This window comes from Chrysochloris asiatica, unplaced genomic scaffold (genome assembly GCF_000296735.1).
Source record: "Chrysochloris asiatica unplaced genomic scaffold, ChrAsi1.0 scaffold00108, whole genome shotgun sequence".
Taxonomy (NCBI): Eukaryota; Metazoa; Chordata; class Mammalia; order Afrosoricida; family Chrysochloridae; genus Chrysochloris; species Chrysochloris asiatica.
In genome coordinates, this window is record NW_006408626.1 from 1,454,624 (window position 1) to 1,470,542 (window position 15,919).

The 15,919-nt window shown below is 37.8% G+C and overlaps 1 protein-coding gene across 2 annotated transcripts in view; it reads right to left on the reverse strand.

Annotated features, from left to right (window-relative positions):
* Nucleotides 1–15,919, reverse strand: part of ACTL6A (actin-like 6A) — a 58,699-nt gene that overhangs the window by 18,168 nt on the left and 24,612 nt on the right. For both annotated transcript variants that reach the window (XM_006867699.1, XM_006867700.1), the window contains exons 6-11: nt 9,415–9,509; nt 8,985–9,091; nt 8,796–8,885; nt 7,676–7,737; nt 7,204–7,318; nt 6,972–7,052 (exon numbers count right to left, since the gene is read on the reverse strand). In XM_006867699.1, the coding sequence (XP_006867761.1) occupies nt 6,972–7,052; nt 7,204–7,318; nt 7,676–7,737; nt 8,796–8,885; nt 8,985–9,091; nt 9,415–9,509 (550 nt within the window). The remainder of the gene's footprint in view (nt 1–6,971; nt 7,053–7,203; nt 7,319–7,675; nt 7,738–8,795; nt 8,886–8,984; nt 9,092–9,414; nt 9,510–15,919) is intronic.

Here is a 15,919-nt window from a genome sequence, read left to right on the forward strand (position 1 = left end):
GGGGGTCTCCTTTTTTGCTTACCTTTTACTTTACTAAGCATGATATCCTTTTCCAGGGATGGGTCCCTCCTGATAACATGTCCAAAGCATATAAGGAGAAGTCATCTTTACTTCTAAGGAACATTCTGGGTGTATCTCTTCTAAGATAGACTTGTTTGTTCTGCTGGCAGTTCATGGTACTTTCATCAATATTCTTTGCCAACATCATAATTCAATGTATCAATTCTCTAGTCTTCCTTATTCATTGTGTAACTTGCACATGCAAATGAGGAAATTGAAAATACCATAGCTTGGTCAGGTGTATCTCAGTGCTCAAAGTAATACCTTTCCTTTTAAATCTTTAAAGAGGTCTTATGCAGATTTGCCCAATGCAATAAGGCATTTGGTTTCTTCACTGCTACTTCCCTGTGCATTGATTGTGGATCCAATTTAAATGAAATTTTTGGCAGCTTCAATTTTGTCTTCATTTATCATGCTGTTCACTGGTTCAGTTGTGAGGATTTAAATTTTATTTACAATATACAATGAGTTGTAATCCATACTGAATGCTTTTATATTCATAAGTGCTTCAAATACTCTCTGCTTTCTCCAAGTGAGAATGTGTCATCTGCATATCAGGTTGCTAATGAGTCTTCCTCCAAACCTGGTGTCACATTTTTCTTCATCTAGTCCACCTTTTTAGATTATCTGCTTAGCATACAGGATGAAGAAATATGGTGAAAGAATACAATGCTTATGCACACCTTATCTTTTTTGTTTATAAATCATTTAACATTCCCTTATTCTGTTTGAACTGCCTCTTGTTCTATATACAAATTCTTCATGAGCACAATTAAGTGTTCTGGAATTCTCATTCTTTGCAATGTTATCTATAGTCTGTTATGATTCACACACAAACCTGAATGCCTTTGCTTTGTTAATAAAGTACAAGTAAACATCTTTCTTATATTCTTTGGTTTCAGCCAGGATCCATTTAACATCACAATGATGTCCCTTATTCCACCAACTTGAATTTCTGGTGAAATCTCCCTGTTGATGTACTACTGCAGGTGAATAATCTTCAGCAAAATTTTACCTGCATGTGATACTAATGATACTGGTGCAGTGATTTCCACAATCTTAGGGGTCAGCACTTCTTTGAAATAGGTACAAATAGGGATCTCTTCCAGAGGATTGCACAGGTATCTTCCAAATTTCTTGACACAGACCAGTGCTTCCAGCACTGCATCAGTTTACTGAAACATTAAAATTAGTACCCATGAGTTCCTGGAGTCTTGTTTTTTTGATAATGTTGGCAGTGCAAGTTGGACTTCTTCCTTCAATACCACTGATTCTTGATCATAGGTTACCTCCTAAAATGGTTGAACTTTTTGGTACAGTAATTCTGTATATTCCTTCCATCTTTTTCTGATGCTTTCTACATCATTCATTATTCCAATTTGAGGCAGGAATTTTTTCTTCAGTTCTTTTAGCTTGAGAAATGCTGAGCATGTTCTTCCCTTTGGATTTTCTAACTCTCAGTGTATTTGCATATTTTATTATAATAATTTACTCTGTATTCTCCAGTTGTCTTTGAAGTGTTTTGTTTTGTTTTTTTTCCCCAGCTCTTTCACTTCATTTCTTCCAATCACTTTAGCTACTCTACATTCAAGATCAATTTTCAGAGTCTCTTCTGACATCTAGTTTTGTCTTTTTAATGACCTTTTACTTTTTTTCATGTATGCTGTTCTTGATGTCATGCCATAACTCCTCTAGCCTTTGGTCATTAGTGTTTAGTGAGTTACACTGGTTCCAATGGTCTTTAAATTCAGGTGTGACATATTCAAGGTCTTATTTTGTCTCTCTTGGGCTTGTTTTCATTTTCTTCAGCTTCAGTCTGAACTTGCATATGAGCAACTGGTGGATTAACAGTCAGCCCTGGGCCTTGTTTTGGTTGATGATATTGAGCTTCTTCATCATCTATTCCCACAAATGTAATCAACTTTATTTCTGCATATTCAGATTAAGTGCTTTATTTACTATGCAAAGGCTTTTAACTGCATGGATCATGAAAAACTATGGATAATAAAGTGAAGACTGGGCATTCCAGAACACTTAACTGTGTCATTGAGGAAACTGTGAAAAGACCAAATGGCAGTCATTACAATAGAACAAGGGGATACTGATTGGTTTAAACTCAGGACAGGTGTGCACCAGGGTTGTAAACTTTCACCACACTCATTCAAGCTACATGCTGAGCAAATAATCCTAGAAGCTAGATTATATGCAGAACATGACACCAGGATTGGAGCAATGCTCATTAACCTGTAATATGCATAACCTGGCTTGCTGAAAGTGAAGAGGACTTGAGATACTTATTGATGAAGATGAAACACTTTGGACATGTTATCAAAAGGAACAAATCCCTGGAGAAGGATATCATGTTTGGGAAAATAGAGAGTCAGAGAAAAAGCGGAAGACCCTCAACAAGATGGATAGACACAGTGGCAAAAACAATGGCCTCAAATGTAACAAAATCTTATCTGATTGACGGCAAAGGACCAGACAATGTTTCAATCTGTTGTGCAGAAAGCTGGTATGAGTTGGGACCAACTGGAAGACATCTAACAACAACAACATACTCCATCTGGAGAGGTCCATTATGTTGTTAGGTGCCATAAGTCAACTCTGACCCATAGTAGCCTTACATACAAGAGAACGAAATACTGACTGGTCTTGCACTACACTCACAATCATTGTTACGCTTGAGTTACTGCTGTTACCATGTCAATCCACCAACTAACCCTCTACTTTACCAAGCATAATGTCCTTCTCCAGGGGCTGGTCTCTCCTAACACGTACAAAGTATGAGAGACAAAGTCTGGCCACCCTGGCTGTACTTCATCCAACACAGATCTGTTTGCTCTCCTGCAGTCCATGGTACTTTCAATATTCTTCTCCAATACCATAACTCAAATGCATCAATTCTTCTATGGTCTTCCTTATTCACTGCCTAACTTTCACTTACACATGAGGCAACTAAAAATACAATGGGGCTTGGGTCAGGTGCATCATAGTCCTCAAATCTTTGTTCCTGAACACTTTAAAGAGGTCTTGTGCAACAGACCTGCGTACTGCAATACGTCGTTTGAATTCCTGACTGCTGCTTCCAAGAGTGTTGATTGTGGATCCAAGCAAAATGAAATCTTTAACAACTTTCATCTTTTCTCCATTTATCATGTTTCTTATTGTTTTCTTTACATTGAGGTGCAACCATGCTGAAGGATGTGGCCTTTGATATTCACCAGTAAGTATTTTAAGTTCTCTTTGCTTTCAGAAAGTAATGTTTTATCATCTGCACATTGCAGGTGATTGTTAGCTGTCATCAAGTCGTTGTTGTTGTTAAGTGCTGTCAAGTCAATTCTGACTCATAGCAACCCTGAACAGGGTTTCCAAGGAGCTGCTGAGTTTGAACTGCTGACCTTGCAGTCCAGTACCAAACCAGGACTCCATCAAGTCATCAAGTGGTTGCTGTCAAGTGCTATTGAGTCGGTTCCTACTCATAGCAACCCTGTAAAAGGAGAAGCTAGTGAGTTTGAACAACCAACCTTACAGTTCAAACCGACCTTGAAGTCCAGTGTATTAACTGTTATTGGCTATTTTAAATCTGACAATCATATGGTTTATTATGCCAGCAATGTCAAATTCAGGAGGTGTTGCATTCATCGTCAAAAATCACATTTCAAGATCTATCTTTACTTTCAATGCTGTGTGTGATACAGTAATACCCATATGCCTAAAAGGAAGAGCAGTTAATACAACTATTACTTAAATTTACCCACCAACCACTAAAGCCAGTGATGATAAACTGATGTAATTTTGCAAGACAAATGATTTACTTATTGTAAATCCCTTTTTTTAAATGCATAAAAGACTACACCTGGACCTCACCAGATGGAATACACAGTAATCAAATCAAATTGACTACATCTGTGGGAAGAGACAATGGAACAGCTCAATATCATCAGTCAAAGCAAGTCCAGGGCAGACTGTGGAACAGCCCATCAACTGCTCATATACAAGTTCAGGCAGAAGCTGAAGAAAATTAAAAGAAGTCCATAAAAGTGAAAATATGATCCTGAGTAGATCCCACCTGGATTTAGATATCAGCTCTAGATGTATGCTGTTGTTGTGTGCCGTGGAGTCATTCCGACTCACAGCAACCGTGTATATGATTTCTGAGGCTGTAAATCTTTACGGGAGCAGAAATCCTCATCTTTCTCCCATGGAACAGCTAGTAGTTTTGAACTGCTGACCTTGAGATTAGCACCCTGATTAGTAACCACTATGCTACCAGAACTCCTTGTATGTTGTTGTTAGGTGCCATCAAGTTGGTACCGACTCATAAGCGACCTTATGCACAGCAGAATGAAACACTGCCTGGTCCTGGGCCAACCTCACTACTGTTGCCACACTTGAGTCCATTGATGCTGCCACTTGGCCAATTCAGCTTGTTGGGGATCTTCCTCTTTTTCTCTGACCCTTCACCTTACCTTACCAGCTTCTTGTATAGCTGAGATTTACGTCATTAAAAACAGGTTATCTGCAATGAAGATGTCACTGGTTTTGAAAAATTCTATCATGAAATCTCCAAAATCATTTCTATCACCAAGGCCACATTGAACCCTACTCTTTGTTTCTCACTTTGGTATTCCAATCATCAGTAATAACCAATGCATCGATTGCATACTTGGTCAGTTTCAGATTGAAGAGAAAGGCAGAAATCTTCAATTTCTTCATCATTGGTTTTGGTGGCTGGTGTGTAAATTTGAATAATTTATTAACTGGTCTTCCATGTTTTGTTGTTAAGTGCCGTTGAATCTGTTCCAATCCACAGCAACCCTGTATAGGGCTTCCAAGGAACAGCTGGTGAGCTTGAACTGCCATATAGGCATATAGATATTATCCTATCACAGAGAGCATTGCACTCAAGATAGATATTTAAATGTTTTTTTATGATGATGAATGCGATACCATTCTTTATTTTGGTATTCCCAGCAAAGTAAACCACATGACTTAAGTTATTTTAAGTGCCACCAAGTCAGTTTTGACTCACAGCAACTTTTTGTAGGGTTTGTGAGGATCATCTAGTGGGTTTACACTTCTGACCATGTGGTTAGCAGTCTAATGCTTATCTTATAGTGTCACATCCAGACTCCATAAACCACGACTGTCTGACTCTAAATGACCAGTACCTGTGTATTTCAGCTTAACAATGCCTAGAATATCGATCATTATGCATTCCATTTTATGTGATAATTTGCAATTTTCCTACATTCACACATTTTGATTATTAATGAGTATTTGCAGCAGTTTCTTCTCATTCTGTGTTGTGCCCATAAGCAAATGTAGGTATTTAAAACTTTACTTCATCTACATCATTCAATCTAATTTGAGAAGGCAGCACTTCCTCATGTATTTTGAGTGTCTTCCAACCTAATGTCTCATCTTATGGTACTATACAATTTTTCACTGATATTCCTAAAATTTAAGGGGTTAATCGTGGTTATGAATCGGGCTGCTAATCTCGTGGTCAGCAGCTCGAAACTACCAGCTGTTCTGTGGGAGAAAGATGAGGCTTTTCTGCTCCCATAAAGATTTCAGCCTCGGAAATCCTGTACAGGGTCGCTGTGAGTCAGAACTGACTCCATGGCACATAACAACAACAATCCCTCAGAAGTGAGCAACCTATTCCTTCTTTCTAGTCTAGTCTTAATCTGGAAGCTTCACTGACACCTGCCCATCCTGGGTGACCCTGCTGGTATGTGAAACACCATTTACACAGCTTTCAGCATCACAGCAATATGCAAGCCACCAGGATCGGGCAGTGTTTCGTTTTGCTGTGCATAAGGTTCTGCTGTGCATGAGTCAGTACTGACTCGACGGCACCTAACAACAATAACAACAACAGTAAGACAAACTGAAAGATTTATATGTAAATATTTTTTGAATGTTGTTGTAAGATCATATATATCACAGCATGTACTACTACATAGTTTCTCTTGTGTATTACTTAATGGTATTAGCTAGTCAAGCTACACACACTTCACCTACAAGTGGTGGTGCAACCTTTCCCATCACCATAAACAAAAAGTAGTTACTACCTAGAGAATGATCCCCCTTCTTCCTTCTTTTCTCCCCACCGTTGCCGCTGTTTTTGTTAAGTGCTGTCAAGTTGGTTCCAATTCAGAGGCCTGTAAAGGGTTTCCAAGGAGTGGCTGCTGAGTTTTAACTGCCAACCTTGTAGTTCAGTGCACCAGTCCCCACTTGTAGCAATCACCAACAAACACTGGTTTCTGTGCATGTACTCTTACCATTTCATAAAAATGAGATCATATATTTGTTTTTTGTGACTGACTCATTTCACTCAATATAATGTCCTCCAGGAGTCCTGGAGGGGTGCTGCAGGATAATGCACTGGACCGCAAGGTCAGTTTGAACTGTAAGGTAGGTGGTTCAAACTCACCAGCCGTTCCTTAGAAACCCCTATACAGACAGGGTCACTATGAGTCAGAACCAACTCAATGGCATTTAACAATAATGTCCTCCAAGTTAATCCACAATGCAAGATGTTTCAAAGGCTCATTTTTATTTATGGTTGTAAGGAGCTCTGGTAGCATAGTGGTTACAAACTGGGCTGCTAATCTGAGTCAGGGTCAGCAGTTCGAAACTACCAGCTGTTCTGAGGGAGAAGGATGAGGCTTTCTGCTCCCGTAAAGATTTACAGCCTCAGAAACCTTGTACAGGGTTGCTATGAATTGGAACTGACTCCACGGCACATAACACCAAAGTACTACATCTTTTCACATATTGTTATAAAAATGTACCTCAAAATCCAACAACCAAAGTTGCCAACATAACAATAATTTTAAGACATTTCATTGTCCCAAAAGATACAGATACATTTATACAACAGATAGACTGGAACTTACTGGTCTGATATCAATATCACACATTCCAACACTTGTGGTGACAACATGACTGACTCCCAGCATTGTATTTCCTGATAAGCCCTACAACAAAATAAAATGAGTTGTCACGTGTAAGAATGTCATACAATAAATAAAGCACATTCAAAAAATACTGACTTGTCTGATTTGCATTTACAATTATTTAAGATCTTCATATATGTATGTAGCAAAAGTCAGGCTAGTTAAGAACTACCTTTACATTGGAAGGGTCAAATAATCCTTCTGGAATCTTTAGCCTTTCTGCACCAAAATCACAGTTGTAGCCATTGGGAAACTCATAGTGAACTGTTGGCATCTGTGCAGCTACTCTGAAAAAATATTAAATAAAATGAAATAAAAGGCAAAAAGAGCCCTCTTCAAAATTATAAATTACTAAGAAATCATCAACTTGGAAGAAATCAGACTGAGAATATTTTACTTTAAAACATTATTCAATATCTTAGCGTAACTTCACACCTTTTGAATCACTTAAATTTATAACTACAATAGTTTTTTTGTTTTGTCTTAGCCAATGAATTCTTTCTGGCCCCTTCTAAAATAAAGACATATTTTAGCACAAATGAAAAATAAGCTCTTTATGAAGCAGGTAGTTGTTTTGAGATTAGTATGAAGATTTTAATGAACTATTAAATTACAAGTCTTTTAAACAAAATTGGAAAACATACTGTTCATCATAAGTTGAATCTGATACTTGAAGTACTGAAGCTTGAAAATCCTGGATAACACACTAGATTAAAAAAAAAAAGTTATTGAGATTTGTTTTTATAATCTATATTTTTATAAGATTATATTCAAAATACTTTTCTGATTGAAATTGGACTAAATTTCTGGATGGGTAAGTAATTTGCAGGGCATATGTATACTCAGCAAGAACTCAATGCTTTTGCAGAAATCATATTCTGAATATTTGCATTAGATACTAAATTATATAATATCTAAACTATACCAGTTACTGAACAATAACAAGACATAAAAATGACTGGGAACCCTGTACCACAGTCCTGCATAAGAAAAACAGTTTCAATACATTTTTTCCTTAAGCTTAGATGTAGTAGTAGTATTTTATTACTTAAAAACACACACGTGTACATCTGTATATCGTAACATACAGTTTTCAATGACTTTTAAGTTCTGCTGTGAAATACACATTTGTTCAAAAGGCTGCTAAGGAAAAATCTTGTCTAATACCTAAGCAAAATTATTAATCATCTTCAACTTTGCCTTCTACAAGGTCCATGAAAATCTTTCTCTTTAGGTACAAAAAGAAAGAACCTGTCAAACACGATATATCCCTGCCATAAGGCTTTCATAACCTTTTACAATTAGAAATTAATGTATAGCTGCAGTTTTATGTGAGGTAGTGAAGTTGTTTTATTAACTTCCTCCCATCAGTAAATCATATGTTCACAGACGGATTTCAATAAAGAGATTCTCTCCTTGCTACGAATAATGAGTTTAAATATTGCCAAGTGATGTAAAGAAAGAGAACACACTTGAGCCATACTAGCAGGTCTCTAAAGAGTATAAAACCATTTTTTTAGTCAGAAAACATTAATTTTATTATAGACTGGCATGATGCCTCTCTGTTTCACAAACCAAAATTCCTGCCAGGCTTCACTGTAGTGATCCAAAATGAGTTGTTTGTAAAGGTTTTTAGCAAGTATGAAAAGCATCCCAAGTAAGTTATTTAAAGATTTTTTACTTGTAATATATTAAAATAGAACTTGAATATATAAAGTGCCCAGATTTTATAACATTCTCTTGAAGAGAATAAGGGTTACTTACATTACACATGTAATTGTGCCAAGACCGCGTAACCTGTGGCAATTTCTCTTTTCTTTTCCAGTTTGCTGGAGAACCTTCACGGACAGCTTCCTGAGGTAACAGATCACATGTGCTAGGTTAATATGGTCCTCAATATGGGGATGAAAAGTTGGAGATAAATTCCACAAAGAAAATGCAACTATCACTTACTTTTGATGCAATCATATATGGAGGTATTAATTCTATATTCATTTCTTGGAAGAGTTCTCTGCATTGCATAGTAATAAAGTCTCCAGCAAGAGGAGATTTCACAATGCCTATGAAATAGATTAAATGGGGCAAAGGCAGTTAAGTCTAAACCTCTTGGGACAAATTTCCTGTGTTTATATATAATTTTTTTCAAGTAGAATTAACTAAATTATCCCTTAATTAAAGCATGAATGTGGTCATAGTGCTCAGCATAAATCAGTTTCAGATATATATGATATGCTAAAGCCTTTTTAAACATTTAATAATATTTTAAAAAGACATTAGTTGGCAACTGCTATGCTTCAATAGACCAATTCTATGCTTTATTTCATTATCTGTGTCTTCATGACATGTAAAATCATTTCAATGTGCCCTGGTTAAATACATTTACCTTGCTGAAGGACATAGCCATCATGGACTGGGATTGCAGTAGTATGAGTGGCACCACTGTCCAAAATTAGCCCAGTAGAACGACCATTAGCAAATCTAATTTAAATTATTAAGGAAAATACAGTTTCTAGAATTCTAAGATATTACGTTTATTGTAAAGAACAGACTCTTACCATACTTATTATAAGCAATTAAAAAAAAAAAAAAAAGAAGAATCCTAATGTGCCTGTAGGATAAGCACTGGATCCCAATGTCAGTTTGAACTGCAAGGCGTGTGGTTCAAGTTCACCAGCCACTCCTCGGAATCCCTATACTATGAATTGGAATCAATTTGATGGAACTTAACAACAACATCTAGTTTAAAATGTGTTAAGGTCAATCTAGAAATGAAAACTAGTATGAAATAATTCTGGTTTGAAAGCAAATCAAGAGATAGCTCTTCCTACATGATATTGTGAGAAGTTCAGGGAAACCTCTTTGCAATACACATCTACTGTTATTGTTAAATGCTGTTGTCAGTTCTGACTCAGCGACCCTGCATTAGGGTTTCTCAGGCTGTCATGTCAGCCTTTGTGGGAATGGAAAGTCTGATCTTTCTGCCGCAGATCGACTGACTGGTGGGCTTAAGCAGCTGGCCTTGTGGTTCTTAGTCTAGTGTTATCCTACAGACCCACAACACTCCCCAGACATTGATTAAACCAGTCAAAATTAATTCAATCATTCTGGTTCTGAAAATTGCCAAAGGGCTTAAAACAACTGAGAAGCATTTAACAAAACCTATAGAAACTTAGTAAGAACAGTAGAAGGTCATGGCATTTGAGATAGGAACTACAACTATTCTCCCACAACTCTACATTGTAGATGAACTTTTGCAGAACCCACATGGATGCCAAGTGGTAGTTCCCATCTCTCCCAACTCGAAGGAGTCAAAGAGCTATTGCAGGTGGATTTGACAGTAAGTGTGGGAGTACAAGGCCTATCTTGTATGGGCGATGACAGTCAACCTGCAGTGCCCATTTCCCCACCTCACCCTAAACCCCTCTACAGAGGGAGGATCCAGGTGGAGAGGCTGAAGAAGGGTAGATTTTCCCTCCAAACAAGCCCACAAGACACAGGACAAAGTACATTACTCATTTGAAAGAACAAGATGTTTAGGGGTAAGTTCAATCACTTGGTTCATCCAATATACACTGACCATTTAATGTTCCTAATCCTGAGTCTGGTGTTTAATAGCAAATCTGTTGCTAAACACAAAGAAGGTATGTACTAGCATCCCTTAAGCAAAGACGACAACTATAGTAAATGGGAATGGTCTTTGTCCTGAAGGATATCCTACGTAATGATGTAGAGATCAGTAAAGCTGTAAACAAAAAAGTTTTAAAATGTCTTAATGGGTATAAGGAGTCCTGGTGTGGTGCTGTGGGTTAATGCACCGGACTGCAAAGTCGGTCTGAACCACAAAGTCGGTGGTTCAAGCTCACCAGCTGCTTCTCAGAAATCCTATACCGGGTCGCTATGGGTTAGAACCAACTGAACAGCACTTTAACAACAACAAAAATTGGTATCTGAAGCCATGATGAATATGGATGAGTTAAACCAGAAGAGTGTGTCATGAAAGATGAAGGGTTAAGAGTAAAAACAAAAAATGTGTTGTTAAGTGCCGTAAGTTGCTTAAAAAGTCCCAAGACTAAATGACCAGAAAGGTAGGCTAGAAACAGCAGTAAAATAGGTGGTTGTACGAACCCTCCTGTATCAATTATGCAATCTGGGCAAATCAAAAATTGGTAAAAACAAAAAACGAAACAAACGGTATAAAAGAAGTAAAAATATAGATAATTAATTTTGGTAAAATTACAATAGAATTGTTGGAATTCTAAGTTCTCAGCTTCCTTGCATAAAAGTGCTTCCCAACCCATTCGACTATAGTGTTGGAAAGCAGTGCTGGAACTGCACCTTCATCTCCTAGAGTTAACAGAGGAGGAGTTCAAGGCTGGTAAAAAAGCTAGATATTTAAGATGGCAACCCTGGAAGCAAGAAAGTCACCAAAAACCAAACCAGTTGCTCTCACATCAGTAGCATCATAGTTGAATTGTGCTGCGTTAACACTTTCAATGGGTGATTTTTTTGGAAGTAGATAGCCAAGGCTGGGTAGACTCAAACCACCAACATTTCAGTTAGCATTGTTCATATTAACAGTTTGCACCAACTAGAGACTTCAAGAGGGCCACAGAAGTGAAAACCAAAATATGTTTAAAATCTACCCAAATCCCTGGCTGACCACTAAACTATACAACTGTGAGACCTTTAAGGGACTGACAAAAAAGCAGAGAACAGAGAGCAATCACTCTTGACAGAGTAATTTGGGTGACTGTGATTTCTGCGGCCTTTTTAACTGGATATATTCTCTATCTCTAACTGTACGGCTAAGACAGCAAAGAACTGAAGTCTCACTAGCATGAGCTGACAGATATGAGAATCCAGCTATCTTCAATGAAGTCAGATAAAACAGTAGTACTCTTCTCACCCAACTTCGTTTTGGTAAACATAGTTCTATTTGTCATAAAAATTTATTTTGGTTATTAATATTATTAATGGATCAATTTTTGTTATTTTTAAATGATTTGGAAAGTAAATGCTAAAAAATGTTCTTGCCTTTAATTATTAATGCAGTAATACTGATCAGTATAAGGAGCTCTGGTAGCGTAGTGGTTACGAATCGGGCTGCTAACCTCAAGGTCGGCAGTTCTAAACTACCAGCCGTTCCATGGGAGAAAGATGAGGCTTTCTGCTCCCATAAAGATTTGCAGCCTCAGAAACCCTGTGCAGGGTCACTATGCGTCGGAACTGACTCCACGGTACTTAACAACAATTGATCAGTATAATTCATATAAACAAAAGCCCTTTAAAACTCAGTGATTTGAGTACTCAGCCATAATAAAATCACAACTTTGTTTTCCAAAACATTTTTATAATACGTATAATTGACCTTTCTTCATGGTCATTTTCAGATGAGTACATAAGTGATTTCCTAGAGGATTTATGATGGGTGACACCTAAGAGACTGAATGCAAAAGCACGTATAACAATTCAACTGTCTTCTACTAGACAGTAACGAGAATTAAACAAATGCAAAACACGACCACCACTCTTTCTACTATATATATATTTTTTTGGTTGAAAAATATTTCATTGAAATGTATTATTTAAATTAACACTGAATGAAATTATCATTAATTTACTGAAAACAATGTTGTGGTTGCTGTAAGTGCCGTGGAGTCTATTCTGACTCATAGCAATCCTGTATACAGGAATTCTGAGGCGTTAAATCTTTGAGGGAGCAGAAAGCCTCATCGTTCTCCTACTAAGCTGCTGGCGGGCTTGAATTGCGGACCTTGTGGTTCACAGTGCAGTGCTTATTATATGCAGCTACTGCACTCCCATAAAAGTAACAATATATAAATGTACTGTTTAATTTGTTTTAATTTCTAACATAAATACTGCCAGATATAATTCACATAAACAAAAACTCAGGGTGTAAAAGGGTCCTGAAATGAAAAATGCTCACTGAAGAGCTGAGGCTTAATCAAAGCACAGAGAATTGCTACACAAGGGCGCTGTAATCTTGCATGGCCAATGCATATCCACACACCTCTGCTCAAACTGTTGACGTGCTACAAAAACTTTGAGGTGCTAAAGTATCCTCCCCTATAGACCTGATCTTTCTCCATCTGACTTTCACCTGTTTGGTCCTCTGAAAGCAGTCCTTCAAGGACAGATTCGCCTCTGATGAAGAAGTGAAGACACTGGTACATTCGTGGCTTGCAGCTCAGCCCACAACACTTTTTAATAAAGGAATATGAAAGATTACTGACAGATGGACAAAGTGTATAGAAAGGCAAGGAGATTATGTCAAAAAATGATATGTACGCCTTTTCTAAAAGTTGACTAAAATAAATTCTAAAGCCACAGTGCTGATAATTTTTGACTCACCCCCATAAATACAATGTCTAAAACTTATTTGGGTCCTGATTCAAACACACCAAACTTTCTTTAAAATATCCAATTTCTGTTTACATACTACCGATTAGGGAAACAGGCAAACTGGATAAAGTTCAAATTCCAGACTCCATTTTCAAGTTGTAGACTTTGACTAGTTTTCTTACTTTTTGAATGTTTCCTAACAGGACTATTATGAAAATTAAACAAAATTGTACATATGCTAGTACTTCTTTACTCCTACTTAAAAATCTTCAATGGTTCTCTGAATTCTTAAGTTCAAATGTAACACTATAGGATAAGCACTGGATTGTTAACAGCAAGGTTGGTGGTTCAAAACCACGAGTAGCATGAGAACGAACAAGATGGTGAATCGGTTGGAAGTGTAGTAAGGAGCTCTGTCAGCAACAACATAGAATACTTGGACCAAGCAGGCTCAGGGAATGGTGCCAGAACTCTGAACTACATATAAAGGGATATTTAGAAGGTTGGAAAGCTTACAAGCTAGGGGAATTTGTAGCAGAAGCAAGAAATGCATTGCTTTCTAGTTCAAGATGCTTAGCTGCTCCCGGAGCCACCATCTTGGGCAAGACCAAGCAGGGGGAGGATCAGAGCAGCCACGGACACCTGACAGAACCTAGGATATAAAAGTGTGGACATTCTTTTTTTTTTGTTATCTGTTCAATGGTCTCTCACTGTCTGCACATCGCCATTCTGGTGACTAGAAGGGGTACCTGAGCTAGTGGACACCCCACCCCCACCCCCGGAGGATTCTGCTACACATGCACACAGATCTACTCAAAATTTAAAGTGACAATTTCCACTTAAAACCAAATGGTCACAGCTGGCCCTGAACTGTTTATCACTAGGAAAACGGCCTGAAAGGGAATTGTGGAGCGAGACAGGCAGACTAAAAAGGAAATAGACCAAATATTAAATCCTGACTTACATTACAATAACCAACAGTGGCATCTTGAAATTTCTCAGGACGAAAAGTGAAAAGGGAAACCCATCTCCTGATCACATTGACCTGGAAGCAATCAGAAAGCATAAAAAATACCAAAATACACACCCATCTAAGTATTAAGTCCACAGATAACTCCTGAATATGCCCAAAAAACAGAAGCAGATGACCATATCAGCACATGTACAAAAATGAGATAAAGTGACTGAGGCAAATGAGCTGGAAGTAGACCTACACTCCATACTGGAAGATGGGCAGGCTATAGAAATGCCTGAGAAGGAATTCAGAAAAATGACTATAAAATGTATCAAAACACTATACAATGGAGTTGAGAAAAATAAGGAAGAAGTCAGGAAAGTGCTACAGGAAAATCAAATAAAATAGATACAGCATTGGAAACAATTCAAAACCTACAGAAAGATGTCCAAACAATTAATAACAGAATATCAGAAATGGACAATACACTGAAAGGGTAAAGGAGTAGAACAGAAGAGATAGAAGCCAGAACTAGTGAGCTAGAGGATAAATATCTCAACACTACTAAGAGAGAAAAGCAAACACAAAAAAGGATTTTAAAACATCTGAAGAAGGCCTACGATTAATGTTGGACAACATGAAGAGGAATAACTTAATGGCATTTCGGAACAGGAACAAGCACACAAGTCCACAGAGGAGATAGTTGAAGAACTTCTGGAAGAAAATTCCCCTAATATCCTGAAAAGTGAAAAGATAAGCATTCAAGAAGCTCAACGAACCCCAGGAAGGATAGACCCTAAAAGAACATCACCAAGACAAATAATAACCAAGCTCTCCAAAATCAAAGATAAGGACAGAATCCTGAAAGCTGCTAGGGAAAAGACAAGTCTGTTGGATCTCTCAACAGAAAACATGCAGGCAAGAAGACAATGGGGAGACATATATAAAACCCTGAAAGAAAAAAAACTGCCACCCAAGAAATCTCTACCCAGCAAAGCTGTCAATCAAATATGATGGTATAGTCAAAACATTACAGGATAAACAGAAGCTAAGGGATTTTGCCAAAGCCAACCCTGCACTACAAAATACCCTAAAGGAAGTTGTGTGGACTGAGAACCAACAAGACCAGACAACTAGAGAACAACGTTCGTGGCAGCATCACCCTGAACTCAATCGACAAATAGAAGAGTCAAGAACAGAATAAAACTGTAAGAACAGAGGATCTGGGAGGTCAGTCTATGATCAAAACAATTACAATGTGAAAGAAGGTAAACACAGAGGAACAGAGATTAAGGTTGTGGGAAGGTCAGGTAGATTACAGGATAAAATAGTAGTAGTAGTAGTAGTAGTCAGGTGCCATCGAGTCGGAACCGACTCATAGCGACCCCATGCACAGCAGAACGAAACAATGTCCGAACCTGGGCCAACCTCACTACCGCTGTCACACTTGAGTCCATCAATGATGCCACCTGGCCAATCCATCTCGTTGGAGGTCTTCCTCTTTTTCTCTGACCCTCCACCTTACCCAGCATGACATCCTTCTCCAACGATTGTTTCCTCCGGACAATAT